General features: G+C 39.1%; 1 protein-coding gene across 1 annotated transcript in view; it reads left to right on the top strand.

The window, feature by feature from the left end:
• LOC124055528 (pseudouridine 5'-phosphatase) overlaps positions 1-14,258 on the top strand; it is a 37,406-nt gene extending 23,148 nt beyond the window's left edge. Inside the window, exon 4 of the mRNA XM_046382415.1 lies at positions 12,163-14,258. Within this exon, the coding sequence (XP_046238371.1) occupies positions 12,163-12,339 (177 nt within the window). The 3' untranslated portion in view covers positions 12,340-14,258. The remainder of the gene's footprint in view (positions 1-12,162) is intronic.
• Positions 14,259-18,243: the final 3,985 nt, after the last annotated feature.

Raw genomic sequence — 18,243 nt, 5'->3', positions numbered from 1 at the left:
CCACTTGGAGACACAAAACCTATTTGATCACTAAACTGAAGGTAACACCACATAGGCCTATATAGTTTCCTTAAACTTCTCCCCTGCGAGCCGGGTCCTGCTCCAGGTTTCTTCCTGTTAAAAGGGAGTTTTTCCTTGCCACTGTCTGCTTGCTCGGGGGTTCAGGCTCTGGGTCTCTGTAAAGCATCTAGAGATAATTTTGATTGTATAAGGTGCTATATAAATAAATTGAAATTGAATTGAATTGTTACTTTTATGAAATCAATAAACTTTAAACAGATAACGACAAATTTTTATTTTCCATTTTTAACAACTAAAAACACCTAATTCTTTTGTACTTTGAGAGAAAAAGACATTTATTATACATTATACATTTATTTATTATACATTTATTTTCAAATAAAATATACAGTCAGGTCTGTTTGAGTCTTTTAATCATTTGAGAGTTTTTTCAAACTTAAAAAAAGACCTTGTAAAAATCACACAGCTGTAGCATATTACCTTATATAAATAAGGGAAAACAAAAAATGTCAGTTTAAATGTATTACCTCAATGGTTTCTTCCTGCAGGCCAGCAGAGTTCACATACCTGCATAACAGCGCTATTTGCTCAATATCACTGACATCTTTTGATTCATCACAGGCAATTGAGTACGCTGGAGCCGAATTAATGTCCACAGTTTGTTGACTGCAACAGATGTCGCAAACAGGACGTGACGAATATTTTGATTGACAAAATATTAAAACAAGTTTTACGTTAATGTCACAAAAGCACCTCAATCTCCAAAGAAATAACTATTACAACCAAAAAAAAAAGAATAAATAGAATGAAATTAATTTAAATTAAGTGCCCATTATTTATTCACACCATTTTTTCCCTAAAATATGCTCGCCCTCTCTTAGCCACGGGAGCCACAGAAGAGGGTTGAAAGAGCCGCGGGTTGCCGACCCCTGCACTAAGACTAATGCATCTTGGAGGCATTTTCATGTCTGGCCATATCCACAGTGTGGGGCATTGGTTGAGATTGTTTCCATGTTCATGCACGTACTTGTATACTTGGTGTTGTACATCTCTAATCCACCCACGGTATCCATCCACTGTGAGCTGGAAAAGCATTTGTGTCTGTTCTTTTTATTTTTTACCTCTTTTAATACAGCACATAGGAAGCAGATTAAAGGGTCATTTCACTAGCTTACTGGGCAATTACCAGTTTTAATTGCTCCCAATCAAGGGAATTAGCAAGGTCCTTCCATTGTGTACTCTCAGTGTTTCTGCCGTCATTGTCTGACATACTCCAGTTTCAGGCTTACTGACATAGCAGAAGTCAATAAGGGATTCTGAGGACTTGAGAATGCCTCTTTCTTCTGGGTATCAGAGTTTAGATGTACAAAGGTCCTAAAAGCTTTCTTTGAGACTTACCTTTTGGTAGCTTCTGTGGAGCTTAAGACTCATTGTATTGCTGTTCCCTTTATACACACTGAAGTGCTGTTTCTAACCACAAAGCTAAAGCCAATAATGAATTCACAAATCACCACTCTTAACAAAAAAGGAAACACAAAGGCATTTCAAATTCATGTTAAAGGGCAGTTTGTAGAATGTTAATGCTATTTCTACATTAAGTCTTAAATTTTAAATATAGCTGCAAATGACAATAAACTGGGTCCGAGCATAGTGTGTGGTTTAAGAAAGTAAGAGTCTGACAAAGTCTGACAAACTTGAAGAATAGGCAAGGACTTGATTACACAGGGACCTCACCTTGAGACCTTTGTACCCTCAAAAGAGATATCTTCCCTTTGAGTTATTAAGGATATGCTTGGGCGTGTGCTTTTTCATGTTTTGAAGGAACAAAATAAAACAAGCCTAACAGGAGGAGCCTTAAGGTTATAACTTAAGATCCAGCTACACCGCCACCTATTGGCCAGAGATTTACGACAACTCAGGCACACATATTAGAGACTACCGATGGCTAATAGAAATATCTTTAACAAATCCTTTGTTTTTTCTTGATTTCAAGCTAGCCATGGTTAAATGTTGTGACATATGTAATAGTGATCCTTTTTACCCAGGTAGGTGCACTTTCTATGCTATTAAAGGTATCTTGAACGAATACAAATACTGCTTTTGAGGCAGCCTGTGAGGCAAAAGGGCTGTTTTACCTGTTTTTCCTTAGACCTTTTAGTTCTGTTTAAGAGAAGATGTGCTAGAGATGCAAAAATATTTCAGACAGTCATATTCATTCACCATTGTGGTGAGGGAATGTCCTTTCCTTGTTCAACATGGTAATTGGTAAAAAAGTTGACTGGCATCAACCCCAACAAAAGGCCCATATACATTGTATGATTCTGAACTGTACTAGACTTGTGTCAACAGCTGTAAGAGAAACATGATGAAATCTTTAGTGATCAATCTAAAACATTTGATTGAGGAGCTCTGTAGGCAAAGGGAAAAGCAGAGCATTTCATCTGCAATGTATATAATAAAAGTAATATAATATGCAGCAAACCAACTAAACTTCCTGTCACTTTCCAACAGTGAATTTTCATCCAACCACACCTTCACACCTGTTACTGCCATGCAGGGTCATAGTAGCATGTGTAACTTAACGATTTAGTCACCCTGCCTGTTACCTTTTTCACACTCCATTCTGTTTCAGAAAGTGGATTTAAGTCTGTTATTGAACATGCATGCGCATGTCTTGAATTTCCCTCAGGATCAAGAAAGTATGTGTCTATCTATTTATCTATCTCATGAATCTCAAAAAGGCCTTTGTTAATTTCTTATTTATCTCCGTTTGTAATAATATTCATGAGATTCTTTACACAAACCTGCTTATTTGGTTCAGATTTCTGTTTTTTGGGGGATTTTTTTTTTTTTTTTTTTTTTTTTACATAAAACAATGAACTCACCCCTCCTCAGTATGATTCAGCATCAAGGACATTTCACTTAACTACTTAACAACAAAATAGTGTTTTTGTCAAGGAAATGACCTTACTGCTCCTTCGGCCTTGTTGAATGGGTAGTAAGATATTCAGCTTTGACAATAAATGAAAGCACAAAGTTGTTTGTTTAGACTGATGTGTAAGCTGTCACATAAATAAGAGGGTCTCAGTCTGCTTGAGAAGGCCTCTTAGCTTTCTGCTAGCAGATTCTAATCTTAGGACAGGCACAAATTATTTTTTACTTCTAAAGAATGTTGGATTCAGAGCCGAGTTAGCCCTTTCTTCCAGGCTCAAGAAAGCAGTGGTCAAGCCAGCAACACAGTGAATGAAGAGAGGTAGTAGTTGTAGCAACAATGAGGGAATGGATGAGAGAAATAAAAAGTTATTTTCTGAATGTCTCATGATAGTTATGTATAAGGCACAAACATAACCATGCCAAAGCACTCATCAAACAGACAAAGAAATCCGTGACATAGACAGAACAGAATTCAATTCAGTTCAATTCAATTTATTTATACAGCACCTTATACAATCAAAATTGTAAAGATGCTGACCCAGAGCCTGAACCCCCGAGCAAGCAGACAGTGGCAAGGAAAAACTCCCTTTTAACAGGAAGAAACCCTGAGCAGGACCCGGCTCACAAGGGAGAACTATCCTGCTGATAGTCGGCTGGGTGAAGGGGGGAGAAGAGGTAGACAGGACAGAGAGGATGAAAGAGAGAGAGAGAGAAACATACATGCAACAAACATCATAAATTACAAGGACAAACATGACAGGTTGTTATAATTGGAATTCTGAAGACTATGTATTGTATGTATTTGTTTTTTAGCTGATATGTTGTTTAAGTTAGTTATAATAGCACTACATAGAAGAACAACATGGGCAGATGTTGATAGTAGACATTGGGTTTGTCAGAGGGCCGGATGCACCTGCAGAAAGATAACTGGACACACAGTTAGTGACATAAAATACTTAATTATATTTTTTTATTTTCTTATATTTTTTTTATTTATTTATATTTTCTGATGAGGGGAGAGGAAGAGGAGGAGAGGAGGTGAGATGGGGACAGCGGTGTTACTTGGTAGCCATAATCCGTGCTCACACCCTGTCATCTTGGCTGGGAACTACTTAAGGTTAATGCCCAGAAACATAACAACACAGAAAAATAATAATTATAAAAAGAAGAACAGCACACACACACACACAGTCTCTGCATCACTGCTACAATGCATACAATGTGCAGTTTTTCATATCATAAAAGAGTGAACTATTGGAGGTATGGGTTCTCCAAATGCCCTTGTATTTTGAGATTAATTTTCACACCTACACAGTTATCTAAGAAGCTCTATGAGTTCATATTAATATACCTGCTTCTGTCTCCAGCTCAAAGTCTTGCTGAATTGCTGGTCTTCACTCTTCCTCCCAGCCCTCAAAGTACTACTGCCACTCCTTCTTGCCTGCACGCTCCTGAATGTGATTATCGGATACTGAAAAATGATTAACCCCCCTGGTGAAGGTTCAGCTCCAATAATTTGCTGCAGCTGTTGGAATGTCCTTGTTGAAAACGTACATAGATAAGTATTTCAAATGCCAATTAGTCCCTATGTTTTTTTGTATTTCAACTTGGCTCAGCATGTCACAGTGAGTGCTGCCTTACAAATGACATCCATTTCCAAAGACTTTATTACACAGGGTTCACTGCAGCAGCGACTTGTTAGAAAAGAAACTTCACACAGAAAGACAGTTTCCTTTGACTTCTGAGAGGATAAATTTTACTCCCCCTGTAGTGAAATTCACAAGTTCTGGCTACAATCTCCTTGTTTTCATATTTCAGACACAAATCCTCACTTGCTGAAAGCAAAGTTGACTCATGCTCTTCCTAAAATGTTTAACCTCCCACTGTAAAAGTAGACAGCGTGACAACAGATAAGATAAGCGGGATCTTCCAGGTAGTGTAGTTTTGTACGGAAGCTTCCTTATAAAGCTACACTACCCGATATCACGTTCTAATGTGATAAAAGCATCAGCATCAACTCCATCCTCAAGAAGGCCCAGCAGAGAATGTACTTTCTGCGGCAACTGAGTCATCAAATCTGTTATCTTCTCACCCATCGAAGTCTGGTTTGGAGCAGCCACAAAACCGGACAGTCAAGACTACAATGTACTGTAAGAACAACCGAGGAACCCATTGGAGCCTCAGCCCCTCTGTCCAGCCTCTAGGGCTTATTTCCTAAAGGACCATGAAGCAGGCAAGGAGCATCATTAAAGATCCCACACATGCTGGAAATAATCTTTTCCAACTTCTCCCCTCCGGCAAGTGTTACAGAATCCTGTGTTCTAAAACAACCAGACTCAGGAACAGCTTTGTTCCTATTTCCATCACTCTCATAAATAACTGAACTGTACCTTTGCAATCAACCTGCTACTGATATTCTGTGTGTGATTCATTCTGTGTGCTCACACCAGTCTCAACAGCCTGTATTGTAGAGACACATCATTGAGCTGCACTGCACTGCACTTTATGCATATTGCGCATCTTTGTAAATTGTTGTCTTGTTACCAGTTCATGTATAATGTGTATACTGCCTCATTTGTAGACAGCATGCCTACTATAACATGCACAGTATTTTGTATGTATAATGTAAATTGATATATATTGTATTGTCTATATATCATCTTGTTATTAGAGACATCACAAGCCAAGACAAATTCCTTTTTTTGTACATACATACTTGGCCAATTAAACCTGATTCTGTTAAAATCTTTAATGTGATAAAAGTTATCACAATATAATGTCACGTGAAACTTTTCACACTTAGGGTTAGGGTTAGGTGACCCCCCCGTACAAAACTACACTACCTGGAAGAACTTGCTTATCTTCCCTGTTGTCATGTTGTCTACTTTTAGAGTGACACGTCTGTTGCCTTAAAATAAGATGAAGCTCTCAAGATGTTTGTCAAGATGACAAGATATAGACAAAGACTTCTGATTTACACACAAACCAACAACATTTTTTCTCTTTCTGCCATAAGAAATTATCAGCAGTTGTGGCTGTATAATAGTGAATGCACACAATAGTGCACAGAATTGCATTTCAGGCAGAAAACTCCCGATTTAAATGTTTATTAAAGCAGCAGAACATGTTAGAGTTTGGCGTCTAGGCTCCAGCCTCATCACTCAGCCCAGGGATTTCAGAGTTGAAGTAGGCGGATGAAGAGCTACCACTGTAGCTGTGCCAATTCTGAGTGAGTGAGGAGAGTAGCATTCACGGTGTAAGCTACAGCTCAGGCACAGATCACGCAGCTTTGATGTGAACCGGGATCTTGTCATGGGTTTGCCTCCGTCGGTGATGAATAGGGGTGCCAATGGATGAGTTGGGGAGGGATGATACAGAAAAATTATCATGGAAGAGAAGGGACAATAAGAAGTATTAGTTTTGGTAGTAATGACTTGTGTGCCTTGGCGAGACCTATCCGCCTTAGAGTGTTTCAAATATATAGAATACATGTGTTTTTCTAAAGTCAAAGTGAGATCATGCTGAGAATTGAAGGAGACACACCTTAAACCATAGAAAGCCATAAGCAAAACAGCTTCTATCAAAGAATCTGGATTTCAGTTGGCCGGACATCTGCAAACCACTCATCAAAACCAATGAGAAGTGCAGCATATGTAAAAAACTGGAGGGAATCGAAGAACTCTACTAAATCATTATAAAAGAACAAAATTCCGTTCTATTTATTAATTACATAGTAAGGACCAGAACTGCAGGTCTGAGCGACATCCTTCATCTAAAACCACTTTTGTCTTTTAGATTTTGAACTGAATTAAGCAGTACTAACAAGCATGATACAAATTAACTACAGGAAATGAGGAGCGTTGTGAAGTTAAGATGGTCTAACAGAGATAACATATCGTTTTTAGATAGAATAGTGGCAGTAGACATGGATTTGATGGCTGTTCTGATGTGAGACAGCATGGCTTTTGGTGAAGCCTGCTGAAGTATGCTATCGATGGTTATGCCAAGAAATTCCAAATTTTTTTTTTTCTTCTGAAAGAGGTACACCTAGCTCACAGAAAAGACTTTTAACTGTGACAATGCTGTGAGATGGCGGAGATGAAGGAAAATCAACTACTAAAAAAAATTGCCTAAAAGATGCAAGACAAAAGAGAGTTTGCAGGTGTTGCGGAGAATCCAGAACAATGCTTCTGACAAGGTGTCAAAAATGCGGGGGCCAATACGGCAACCCAAGGTCAGTGTAAGGAAAAAGAAACCTTTTTTTTTTTTTAACTTTTTTTAAAATTTTTGAGTTTTTTAACTAAAGAAATATGCTGTCACAGTAGTGTGAACATGTTTTGACATATTGTTACACTTTTCAATTGAATGCATAAACACCGAACCTTGCACCTGACCCTCTCCGCAATCTACTATTCAGTCCTGTCTCCTCCCTCCCTTCCCTCCCTCATTCAGCTCCTTGCTCTCATCTCCTTAGCTCTTCCCTACCTTCCCCTTTTTGAACTGTAAATTATTTCAATGAATATTTTCTACAAAAATACCAAAATTACTGCCCATGGCTCTCCAAACGCTCTCTTTCAGATGCAATTCAGCAGTATAATCTTTTCAGTTCTGCGGACTTGTACATCAGCTCACCAAGTCGATCTTGTATGAAAATTCGCAAAGCATCCAGGGCACAAAGCCAGGAGACACTGCATGCAGATGTACTTGGTTTTTCGTGTGCATGCCAGATCATGGCATCTGTTTGCGTTTGGCCACTGCTCTCCAGGGCCAAACCAGATCTCTCCAGGGCCAAACCTGATCTCAGGGGGTACCTTGGACGCTGCTCTGCGCTTTAATGGAAGTGGGGTGGCACTGGGTCTTCCTCTTGTGTGTGTCTGGATGCAACCTGCATTTATTAGCACATGAGCTACAGATGCCTTGAAATGTAGAAGATCTGTCTTCTCCAGTTCAGACATTCTGTATAGGTGCCAGGCATTCACAACGGTCACGTCCAAGAAGTGAAAGAACACTCCGGATTGTACCACCATTTGTTTTTGCATCTGTGGGGATACACTGCAACACATTGATCCATGAGATTTACTCCTCCCATGTGGTGATTGTACAGCTTCACAGAAAATGGCCTTGCATGTTGAGGACCCCTTTTTCTTTCTTACTCCATCTCTGGGCCAAATCTGGTGGGGACTGGCCAGAGCAGGAAAATGCCATGTGGCTCACTGAGCTATCTAACCAATGTGTGATGGTGATGTTTTCAGCATAGCTGACGACAGAACAACTCTTCTTTCATTTTTGAGTTGATTTTCACTCTTCAGTTTCTCTTGTACACCCTGGAGGCTGGTGATTATGCTTGTGCCGGTGCCATAAATGCCCTGTTGTAGCAATGCCTGAATGAGTGGAATGATGCAAAAAAAAAAAAAAAAGTTGTCAAAAAACACCTTGTGATTCTTTTGCTGTATGTCATCACAGAGAAGCATGACTGTATCTGCAGCCATTCCCAAATGGCTGACCTGACGTCTCCCAGCTAAACTTTGATCTGTACATGTATCCAGAGATCCCTGCTCTCACTTTCAGACCTCATGGTTTGGGTTTTTTTGGGATGTACTGCTTCAGAGAAAGGTGACCATTAATAGAATGATCCGCTTGTCAGTTGATTGAAATTCTTTGGGATCAGTGGCTGAATGAAAGGTTTTGTCGAGTGCATTTAACACTGGTCTGATTTTGAAGAGCTTGTCAGCATTTCCTGGCTCCTGGGAGTAATTATCAACAAAATGGCATGGCATCTAAAACATAAATCAAGTTGATTTACTGCTAAAACATTTGCTGCAGATGATGCATTTTCAAGAACAACAGAGTCAGAGTAATAGTATGAATTGTAGTTGAAATATAGCCATGATGCCTGATGTCCAATTTAGTGGACAGATGATCAATCGTAATTTTCTCCCAATATAAAATCAATACTTGGCAAATTTAACAATAGTATTACTACTTAGATGTTACTTGATACCTTTTTTACCTTCAGGGTCTTCTGACAAGATATTCCTGAGCTGCTCGCCATGTCTTGCCTTCCATCGGCCATCTTGGATTTGAGTAAATTATGTTGCACTTGCAGTGGGTGGCAGTGTATGGTATGACACTCGAGTGTCCACTTAATTGGTTTATGTGTGATTCTAGCACCAAAACACATGCATGTAGAAGAAAATGAACAGCTCTCCACTTTAGTGACAGCTGTGCGTGAAAGGCATTATCTACAGAGCCATAGTACAATGAGAAAAGCTCTTGGGGAATAAAGCTATTTATGCTTGGAATGGAAGAATCATGAGGGGATGAAAGATCAATAATGAGACCTTTTTTGTTTGAGTATTTTCTTGTAGCGACACCTGTGGGATTTACTCTGAAGATAGAACAGGGGGATTTTGACAACGGACCTATCATGTAATCCTTTTTAACCTCTTTTGCAAAGAGCTCATAAAGTACTTGTGGTTCTTTAAGGGCAGATTGGAGGTTTTTACAGACATGAGTCACTTTTGAGAGCCAGCACAAACCTGCTATACTTGGCTGGTAAAATGTCTGCTGATTAGGGACAAATCAACTACAGACCAATCCAGTCTCTGATTGAACTTTTGGATGTTCATAGCAGCTTTGACAGAAAGGATTTGTGAGGGGAGAGGGAGCCGCCATAGGAGGGAGCAAGGTCTGATATAATGACCAAATAGGTATCAAGTTCCCCCCTGCGTTGCGGATACACTTCACATATAGTGTCTCTGAAGACAGGCGATGTTGAATTCAGCCAGAGTGAGAGTTCTTTACAATCTGGGATCACTGTGTTTAAGGACTACAGAAAAGTCCCCACAGTCCACAAATCTTTACAAGCAGATACAAGTTCATCAAGTTCAGTTATAGTTCATCCAATTATTTTTTCAGTTTTTTTTAAGTGCCAATTTATAACAGAGTTATCTCAGGACACTTTACAAGTGTGTAAAAAAAGAAGAGAAAGAAAGAAACAGGTCCCAGGGCAAAACCCCACACTGAGTAAGCATTTGGCGACAGTGGTGAGGAAAAACTTCCTTTTAACAGGCAGAAACCTCGAGCAGAACCAGACTCAGTGTAGACGGCCTTCTGCTGTGACCGCCTGGGAGGGAGAGGGGGGAGAGGAGAGACAGGGAGATGGAGAGAGAAAGGAGAGGGAGAGAGGAGAGACAGGGAGGATAGAGAACAGTGCAGAGCAGGAGCAGCAGGATCCGGGCAGGGCCATGGAGAGGGTTCTGGATCCAGCAGCACTCTCAGTGCAGTAGGCAGGGCCATAGAGGGCTCATGATCCAGCAGCAGTACCAGGCCTCAGAAGGGCAGGATAGGAGATTCTGGATCCAGCAACATGCTCCAGAAGTGCTGAGAAGAGATGGAGCACAAGAGCTCCGGGGCAGAGGGCGAGTTAGTGCTGTACCAGTGATGGGACATGATGAGTCTCCCTGCTCTGAAAGCTCGATGTCTAAGGATCTCCCCCAGCAATCTAAACCTATAGCAGCATAACTAGGGGTTGGTCCAGGTGGAGCCTGAACAGTCCTAACTGTAGGCTTTGTCATAAAGGAGGGTTTTAAGTCTACTCTTAGCCACCTGGACCGATGCTGGTAATTGGTTCCACAGCAGAGGAGCTTGATAACTGAAGGCCCTGGCTCCATATTTACATTTGGAGATTCGTAGTATTACCAGTAAGTCTGAATCTAAGGAACGCAGCATCCTAGAGGGCTGCTATGGTTCAGTGAGACCAGTGATATATGATGGTGCCAGACCATGCATGGCCTTGTAGGTTAGGAGGAGGATCTTAAGGGATCTTAAATTCTACTCTAAATTTTACTGGAAGCCAATGTAGAGAGGCAAACACAGGATAAATGTGGTCACACCTCTGACCACATCCTAACAAAAGAGATCAAAACTATAGACCAAACTCTTTAATTAAATTGTAATACAGAGAGCCCAACATTCCCCCTTGAGCATGCACTTGGTGAGGAGTGGCGAGGAAAAACCGCCTTTTAGAAGGCAGAAACCTTGGAGCAGACCCCGGCTCAAGATGGGCAGCCATCTGCCTTGACCGGTTGGGTTGAGAGAGAGAGAGAGAGAGACAAGGAGAGAGAGGGAGAGGGGGTGGGGCGTGAGAGAAGGAGCACAAAAGCAGAGATGCATAGCAGCAGTACTATATATAATACAATAATACTAGAAAAATTGGAACTGTAGATAATGATAATGGAGTATACAGGAGGTACTATGGTGATTATGATAGCACTATTAGTAACGGTAATAATGGTAGTAGCTGTACAGAGTAGTAACAGAATTAGAATAGATTATATTATGACTAAACAGTAGTAATCACAGTGAGTTTTGAGCAGGACCGCAGCAGGAGCTCCGACCACGATCCATGCACAAGGACTCCAGGGAAGAAGTTGGGTTAGTGATATGCATTAATGGGACATAAATGTGTGTAGAAGGAGAGGGAGAGGAAGAAAGAGCTCAGTGCGTCATGGGAGGACCCTCGGCAGTCTAAATCTATAGCAGTAATAGTCTGTTACAGCTTGGCATACCAAAGAATAAACTGGTGCACTCATAAATAGACAAATCACAATTTGACATATTGCTTGCTTTACTGGAGGTAATTTCTAATTGTATTTTTCATTTTTATAAAGCAAAATACTGAAGATCCATACTAACTGGTTTGTTTGGCAAATAGACATCCGATTTACTTTCCCACATATATCATGTTTTTTAAATCCAGGAACACTTTAAACACCTCTGGAATTACGTTTGCACCAGCAACACTAGCAACAACACTGTGACCTTTTGCAAGTGCAATAGCAACGGTCTTGTTGCGAAAAGGAAATAAGGTGTGGCTTTTATTGCATCCAAACCTCTTCATATGCACAACAATTCATCAGACCATCTTCAGTGCAGGTTGAAAATAAAGCCAAATGAAATGGGGCTACAGAGGGTACCATTCTTCCAATTGTAGATAAAATGGATATTTCACCTGGCAGAGGCAAACAGCATTCGTTTGAGGAATATCAAGTTCATGACACTTAAAATGGAAACAGTGCTCCTGTTTCCCATTTTCCTATATTTGTTTTTGGTCTCAGCTCTGCAGCATCTACAGGAGTGAAATCCTGTAGACCTAATAGGCTTATAGGATAATATCACTTTGTTTTCCTCTCTGTCCTTGTTCAGTGCTTGGTGTTTGAAGATGCTCCCAATGGCGTGAAGGCAGCACTGGCTGCGGGGATGCAGGTGGTGATGATTCCTGATGACAACCTTGACCCCAGCCTTACCCAGGAGGCCACACTGCGACTCAGGAGCATGGAGGAATTTGAGCCACAGCTTTTTGGCCTGCCAGCATTTCAATGAGACAAAAGCCAAACCCATTGTTCAATTTAGACTTTGTGTCACTCGTTCTCATTCTTTGAGGAAACAATTATAATAAAAGAAAAGCAATATGAATGTTTTCATTGATGCCTTATCATATTATGGTTGAATGAATATTTTTGATTTTATGATTGATTTTTTTTTTGTTGGCGTAATGATCTTTTATTGTTTAATGTTTAATGACAAGACATCACATCATTGTAAAACCCCTTCAAGAAGTCTAATTACTCATTTTAGAAAGACGTGTAGATAGTCCAGACTTATAGATACCTCTGTGAAATGTTGCATTGCTGTTGAGGTTTTTCTTCTTTTAAAAATTCTGCGAACATCACTTTCATCATCAGACCTTCATTATAATGAGTTGGAGAGAAAAAGTATAAGAGATCTGTATGGCTACCTATCACTACGAGTAGATGAACTGAGTGCTTCACAAAGAATTATAGCCATTTGAAAGCTGTTAAGACAGCAAATTAGATATATGTAACGAAGTATATGTAATGAAGATTTCCAGAGTTCTGCTACCAGAATCTGATCTAACTTTGAAACTTTACACAACAAAACTGCTCCAACCAGATACCTGAAGCTTTGTCCTGCTCCATTAGGTTGGTCAGGTTGTTTGGGCTTGTGTTGGGTTTGAGTTAAATAATTCTGTGTTTAATTTAAAGTAGATGGCTATCTCGTGTTGGGTGCAAGAACTCTGATTTGGACATCTAAAAATTTTCACTGTTTGACCAAAATTTGTCCACTTTCAGACCAGAAATCTTTTGATGGGCAAAACACCAAATGTTCTGTTATTCTGGTAGAAGTTTCGGAGGTAACCATTGAATTTCACACCACAGCATATCTTTTTGTCTTTAGATGCCATTCAAAAGACATTTTCTAAAAGTTGAAGGTTCTTGAAATCATAGTGGATCAGCCAAAACACTGCTGTAGAACTCTCCTTGTCCATACATTGTGTTTAAGCAGTCTTATTGAAATGCCAGAGACTACTCCTCTCTTTAGTGTAATCCAGTAAAAAGGCTGCAAGTTGTCCTCAACCTTTCATCTCATGTCTGCTTCTGCACTTACTACAATTCACATGTCCCCCTTCCTCTTGCCAAACAGGCTTTAGCGGAGGACCTGCTCAAGGAGCCTGGTTCCACAGCTCCCTCAGGCTGCTGAAATGCTGAAATAGGATTTCACGGCACTCCTATCCACTTCCCCTCCAAGCTTTTCTGGCCTTTAATCATCAAGTGGGGGTAGGAGGTGTGGTAGTCTCCTCAGCTTTTTTTTTTTTTTTTAAATTCATTTCCTGCTCACGTACACTCATCACTCTGTAGTTTCACATGTCATTTAGACTCCCTTAGCCTAAAATCTGGTTAATTTCTTCCTTTGCGCCTTTAAAGTTCTACTATAGAGTGACTGGTGTTGAAATTGGAATGCCTGTATTTCAGTTTAGATTGAAATCAAAATCTGTATGAAAATAATGCCAGATCAGACCCCAAAATAACTTAACTCTCTGATGTGCAAATGTTGTCTGCTTTTCATTATGAAATAAAGAAATCCATAATGCAAATCTGGGGTATAATAATTTCCGTTCATTTTAAATTCTTTTTCTTCTTGACAATGAATCCAGTTTTCATAGGCTGTGGTTTATTTTTTGTCATACATGTATAGGGTATGTGCTGATTCTTTTTTTAAATTTTTTAAGCACTGAATTTATGTAAGTCATAGATTTAGAAATCTCGTCACATACAATTAACTGGCTTTAAGCGGCTTTGTAAAACAATATCACTCACATTTGACTGTTTGTCATTTTACTATTTGTGGCTTCATATAATAGAAAAAGAAAAAAAAATACACCTGAAATTATTATCTGGTAACACTCAGAAAGGATCTGTGGTAAATAAAAGTTGACATAAGACCTGTGTTCATCCAAAGCTGTTAATCTTTTAACATTAGAAGACACTAATTCTTCTCTTTCTATTTTCCTAGACTAAGCATTTGTTGAGCTGCAGTTGATAATAACACCAAGAAGGCATGTTGTATTAAAAACACCTTTTTTGGAAGATACCCATTTCGGGGTCGCTCTTATCCAAAGAAAGGTTTTTACCTGCTCACCAGTCTCATTTGGCTGTTTCAGTACATTCCAAAGTCTCTCCTTCGTTGTGAGAAACAACCCGCCTTTTCTGTGTGTCCTAATTTACAGACCACATAAACTCATTTCTGGTTTTATTCAGGAATTTTCCGATTTCCTATCAATCATAATGGTAAAATCCGACAGGGTCCTCATTGTTTTTGTTGTCCCGTAATGTCATCTCTACATGTACATGTAAAGGACCTTTAATGTTCCTTAGGAATTTAAGGTTAAGTTTTCAGACACCATAGGAGACTTGGAGTGATTTTAATGTGTGCTACAGTTTTAGCTGTGTTGCCATGGAACATGACTACCACGGTCTCTGTCTGTTTTGATTGATTGAGAGCATGCGAAAATGTGTGTGCAGTTGATAACAGTTCATTGATGCCATTTTTCATGTAGTTTTCTTTGAAATTGAAATTCAGTGTGTGTGTTCAATGGAGCTTGGCATCTTTTCTCTTATTTGAGCATGCTTTGACCCATTTCAAGGTAATGGCTTCCAGCGAAGGGCAAAAGTATTTTTTCAGCATCTTTTTTTTTTTGTCATACTTGAAACAGTTATGTTGGCTAAGTGACTGCAGAGTGGGTCAATTCAATTTCAATTCAATTCAGTTTATTTATATAGCGCCAATTCACAACAAAAGTTATCTCATGACACTTTCCAATTTGAGCAGGTCTAGACCAAACTCTTTAATTCCAAATGCCCCCACGTCATTGTGTCTCGTCTGTCCTTCCAAAATAAATGAATAAATAAAAATTTGCATTCAATTCAGTTTATTTATACAGCACATTATACAATCAAAATTGTCTCTAGATGCTTTACAGAGACCCAGAGTCTGAACCCCCGAGCAAGCAGACAGTGGGAAGGAAAAACTCCCTTTTAACAGGAAGAAACCTTGAGCAGGACCCAGCTAGCAAGGGAGAACTATCATAGAAGAACAACATTCTTTCACAGCTCTGGCTATCACCCTATACCTCAAAACTTTTCAACTTCAGTTCTGCCTGTGAGTGAAGAGGGCAAGAGAGAGAAGGGAAGCGACAGTAGATATAGCTCCCTGACATGTTTCCCAGGCCTCTGTCCTCATCTGTGCTCACAGCTGATAGACGAGAGTGGCTGTGAGACACATTCGTCTTCAACGTCAGCTTTTATATCCAGATTTTATCAGCGCTTAGACAAGAAGCTCCACCACAGGGAAGGTCGCCAAGGAGAGACAGTGTATGGATGACCTCATTTTAGATATTACTTTGTGTTGTTGTTGTCTTAAGGAGATTCTGAACAATCACTGAGTAAATAGGGAAAGACCAGGATGCTGGAGCTCATCAGATAATGCAGGCAGGCTTCTTTCTGTACATTTCCTTCAAACTTGTCTCAGATATGCATTATCAAAAGAAACTGACTGAATGTTATATCTTTTATAAGCAGGGAAGCAATTTACATTTTTTCTTTAAAAGATTTGGAAAGAGAAGTCATCACCAATTGAATAGGAGCTTCTGTGTTATTATCAGGAAGTCCGTTGAGGCTTTTAATTGATTAACCTGACAGAAATGGTCATAATACCAAAAACATCAAAATACCCTACAGTACTTCTGTATATGCTAGCATCTTTGTGTTACTAGAAAATGCTCCTTTTCATTAAAACACTTCACAAAAACAAAAAGCTCTACCATTTGCAAGATGACAGAACAGTCGACACTGAGACACCGAGAATAAGCATATCTCGACTCTGCATATCTCCAAACTGCAGACAATGGTGGAATTACCAAGAAGACTAGAGCACAGAAGAGTGCCAAGATCCAAAGGACATAGTTCTGCTGGATGCCATTTTATATTCCACTGCCAAAGTGTACAACCTCAACTTGAACCAAAAGGGATTTTATGGAGATAAAGATATTGAAGGCCCCTGACTGAGAGAAGCACTTTGTGTGTTATGAGACAGGATGCAGGCACTGCGCTTTCTGTACTTGCTATGAGACTCAATGCTTCTTCGGTGATGCATGTATAACCTCATGTTTTATTCAACTTCGAGTGATGAGAGAATAAATTTGATTACAGGAGCAGGTGACAGAGAGGACGATGTTTAGAAGCAGATTTGTGATCACAGAGAGGAGTTTAATGCACAATTAAGGCCAGACAATATCAAATTAATATGTTATGCAATAAAGCTTTGTGGAATTAAACAGTAACTCCTTTGTTGTCTGTCAGTATCTTGGAAGTTTGAATAAACTGTTATGGAATACATAATATGAGCATTTATGGTTTTCCTTTTGAGACTTTTTTGTTTTGTATCTGCATTTTAGATGATTGGGGAAATTGAAAGAAAAATAAACATTACTTAAAGCAAATAAACAGGTTGAGCCAGGGACATTGCAGTAATGTGCACTAGCCCATCAGAGGATATATATGTTGTCAGTGTAATAAAAAGTCCAAACTGTACTTAAGTAAACTAGCATGAAGCCTAAAATATTAGTGTGGTAAATGTGAAAAATATCCATACGAAGAGTACTTGAGATCTAAAGTATCTTATATTAAATGTATTAAAAGTAAAGATAAATCATCTTTATTTACATGTGAAATAAAGTTACTTGAATTTATGCAGTGCCAAACCACAATCTCAAGATACTTTCAGAGCAAGTCTAGAAATCATACTTTGAATTACAGAGGAGATGCTGTTTTTCTGAATAAAGAGCACTGTAACATTTGTATTTTATTTTTAAGGGTTTATCTATGTTTTTAAAGGTTTATCTAAGTGGAGTAGAACAAAAATTTTGCCTTGCCTAGTTACTTAGTAGCTATCTTGAGAGCCAGGTTATAACTTCTCTAGATGTTTTTCTAGACAAACATCTACCGTGTATCAGCATTAGGGGTCTGCTCCGAGGTTTCTGCCTTCTAAAAGGCAGTTTTTCCTCTCCACTGTCGCCAAGTGCTTGCACAAGGGGGAATGTTGGGCTCTCTGTATTACAATTTAATGAAAGAGTTTGGTCTATACCTGCTCTAATTGGAAAGTGTCATGAGATAACTTTTGTTGTGAATTGGTGCTATATAAATGAACTGAATTATTGAATTAGAATTAAACTGAAACTTGAAATAGACTTACATTAACTTAAGTGGTGAAAAATAATTCCTTATCATGAGGAATTGTAGAACACTCTTATTTTCTTTATGTATATCCCAGTCTCTCTCAATAATGATAATAATAATAATAATAATAATAATAATAATAATAATAATAATAATAATAATAATAATAATAATAATAATAGTTCTTTTCATCTTAGCTGGCAGGTTGCCAGAGTGGCAGTGTTACACTGGAAGAGATACAAAGAACATAACTCTCACTCTACATGTCCATGACCTTACTGGCATCTAATTAGGCCCAAAAGACATTTGCAGGTATGTTCACATGTTATGTAAGGTACTATGGCTGAGCCGCTAATTAGCTATCCATCCTGCGTGTTTGGTCCCTTGTTCGACAAGCTAAGGTTCAGAACATGATATTAGATAGGCTGGAGATTTTAGTGGGACACTAATGTGGGTTCAGAGTCTGAGTCTGTCTCAGTGTAACTGTGTACTCTGCCTGTGATAGAACATGTGGTAGTGGTATTTCTTGCAAAATGGAGCCTTCGATCCTGACTAGAAAAGCTGCTCTATCAGTATAAAGCTTTGTTCATATTGCACTACATATTAAGATATTATTTTTTCATTGTGTTTTTAGCAGTGAGTGTACATATTTCTTATTCCGTCAATGTAAATTGCAAAACTATGTCACTCT

Source organism: Scatophagus argus, chromosome 24 (genome assembly GCF_020382885.2).
Source record: "Scatophagus argus isolate fScaArg1 chromosome 24, fScaArg1.pri, whole genome shotgun sequence".
In the NCBI taxonomy this organism is placed as follows: domain Eukaryota; kingdom Metazoa; phylum Chordata; class Actinopteri; family Scatophagidae; genus Scatophagus; species Scatophagus argus.
This window is presented reverse-complemented; position numbering and strand designations above follow the sequence as displayed.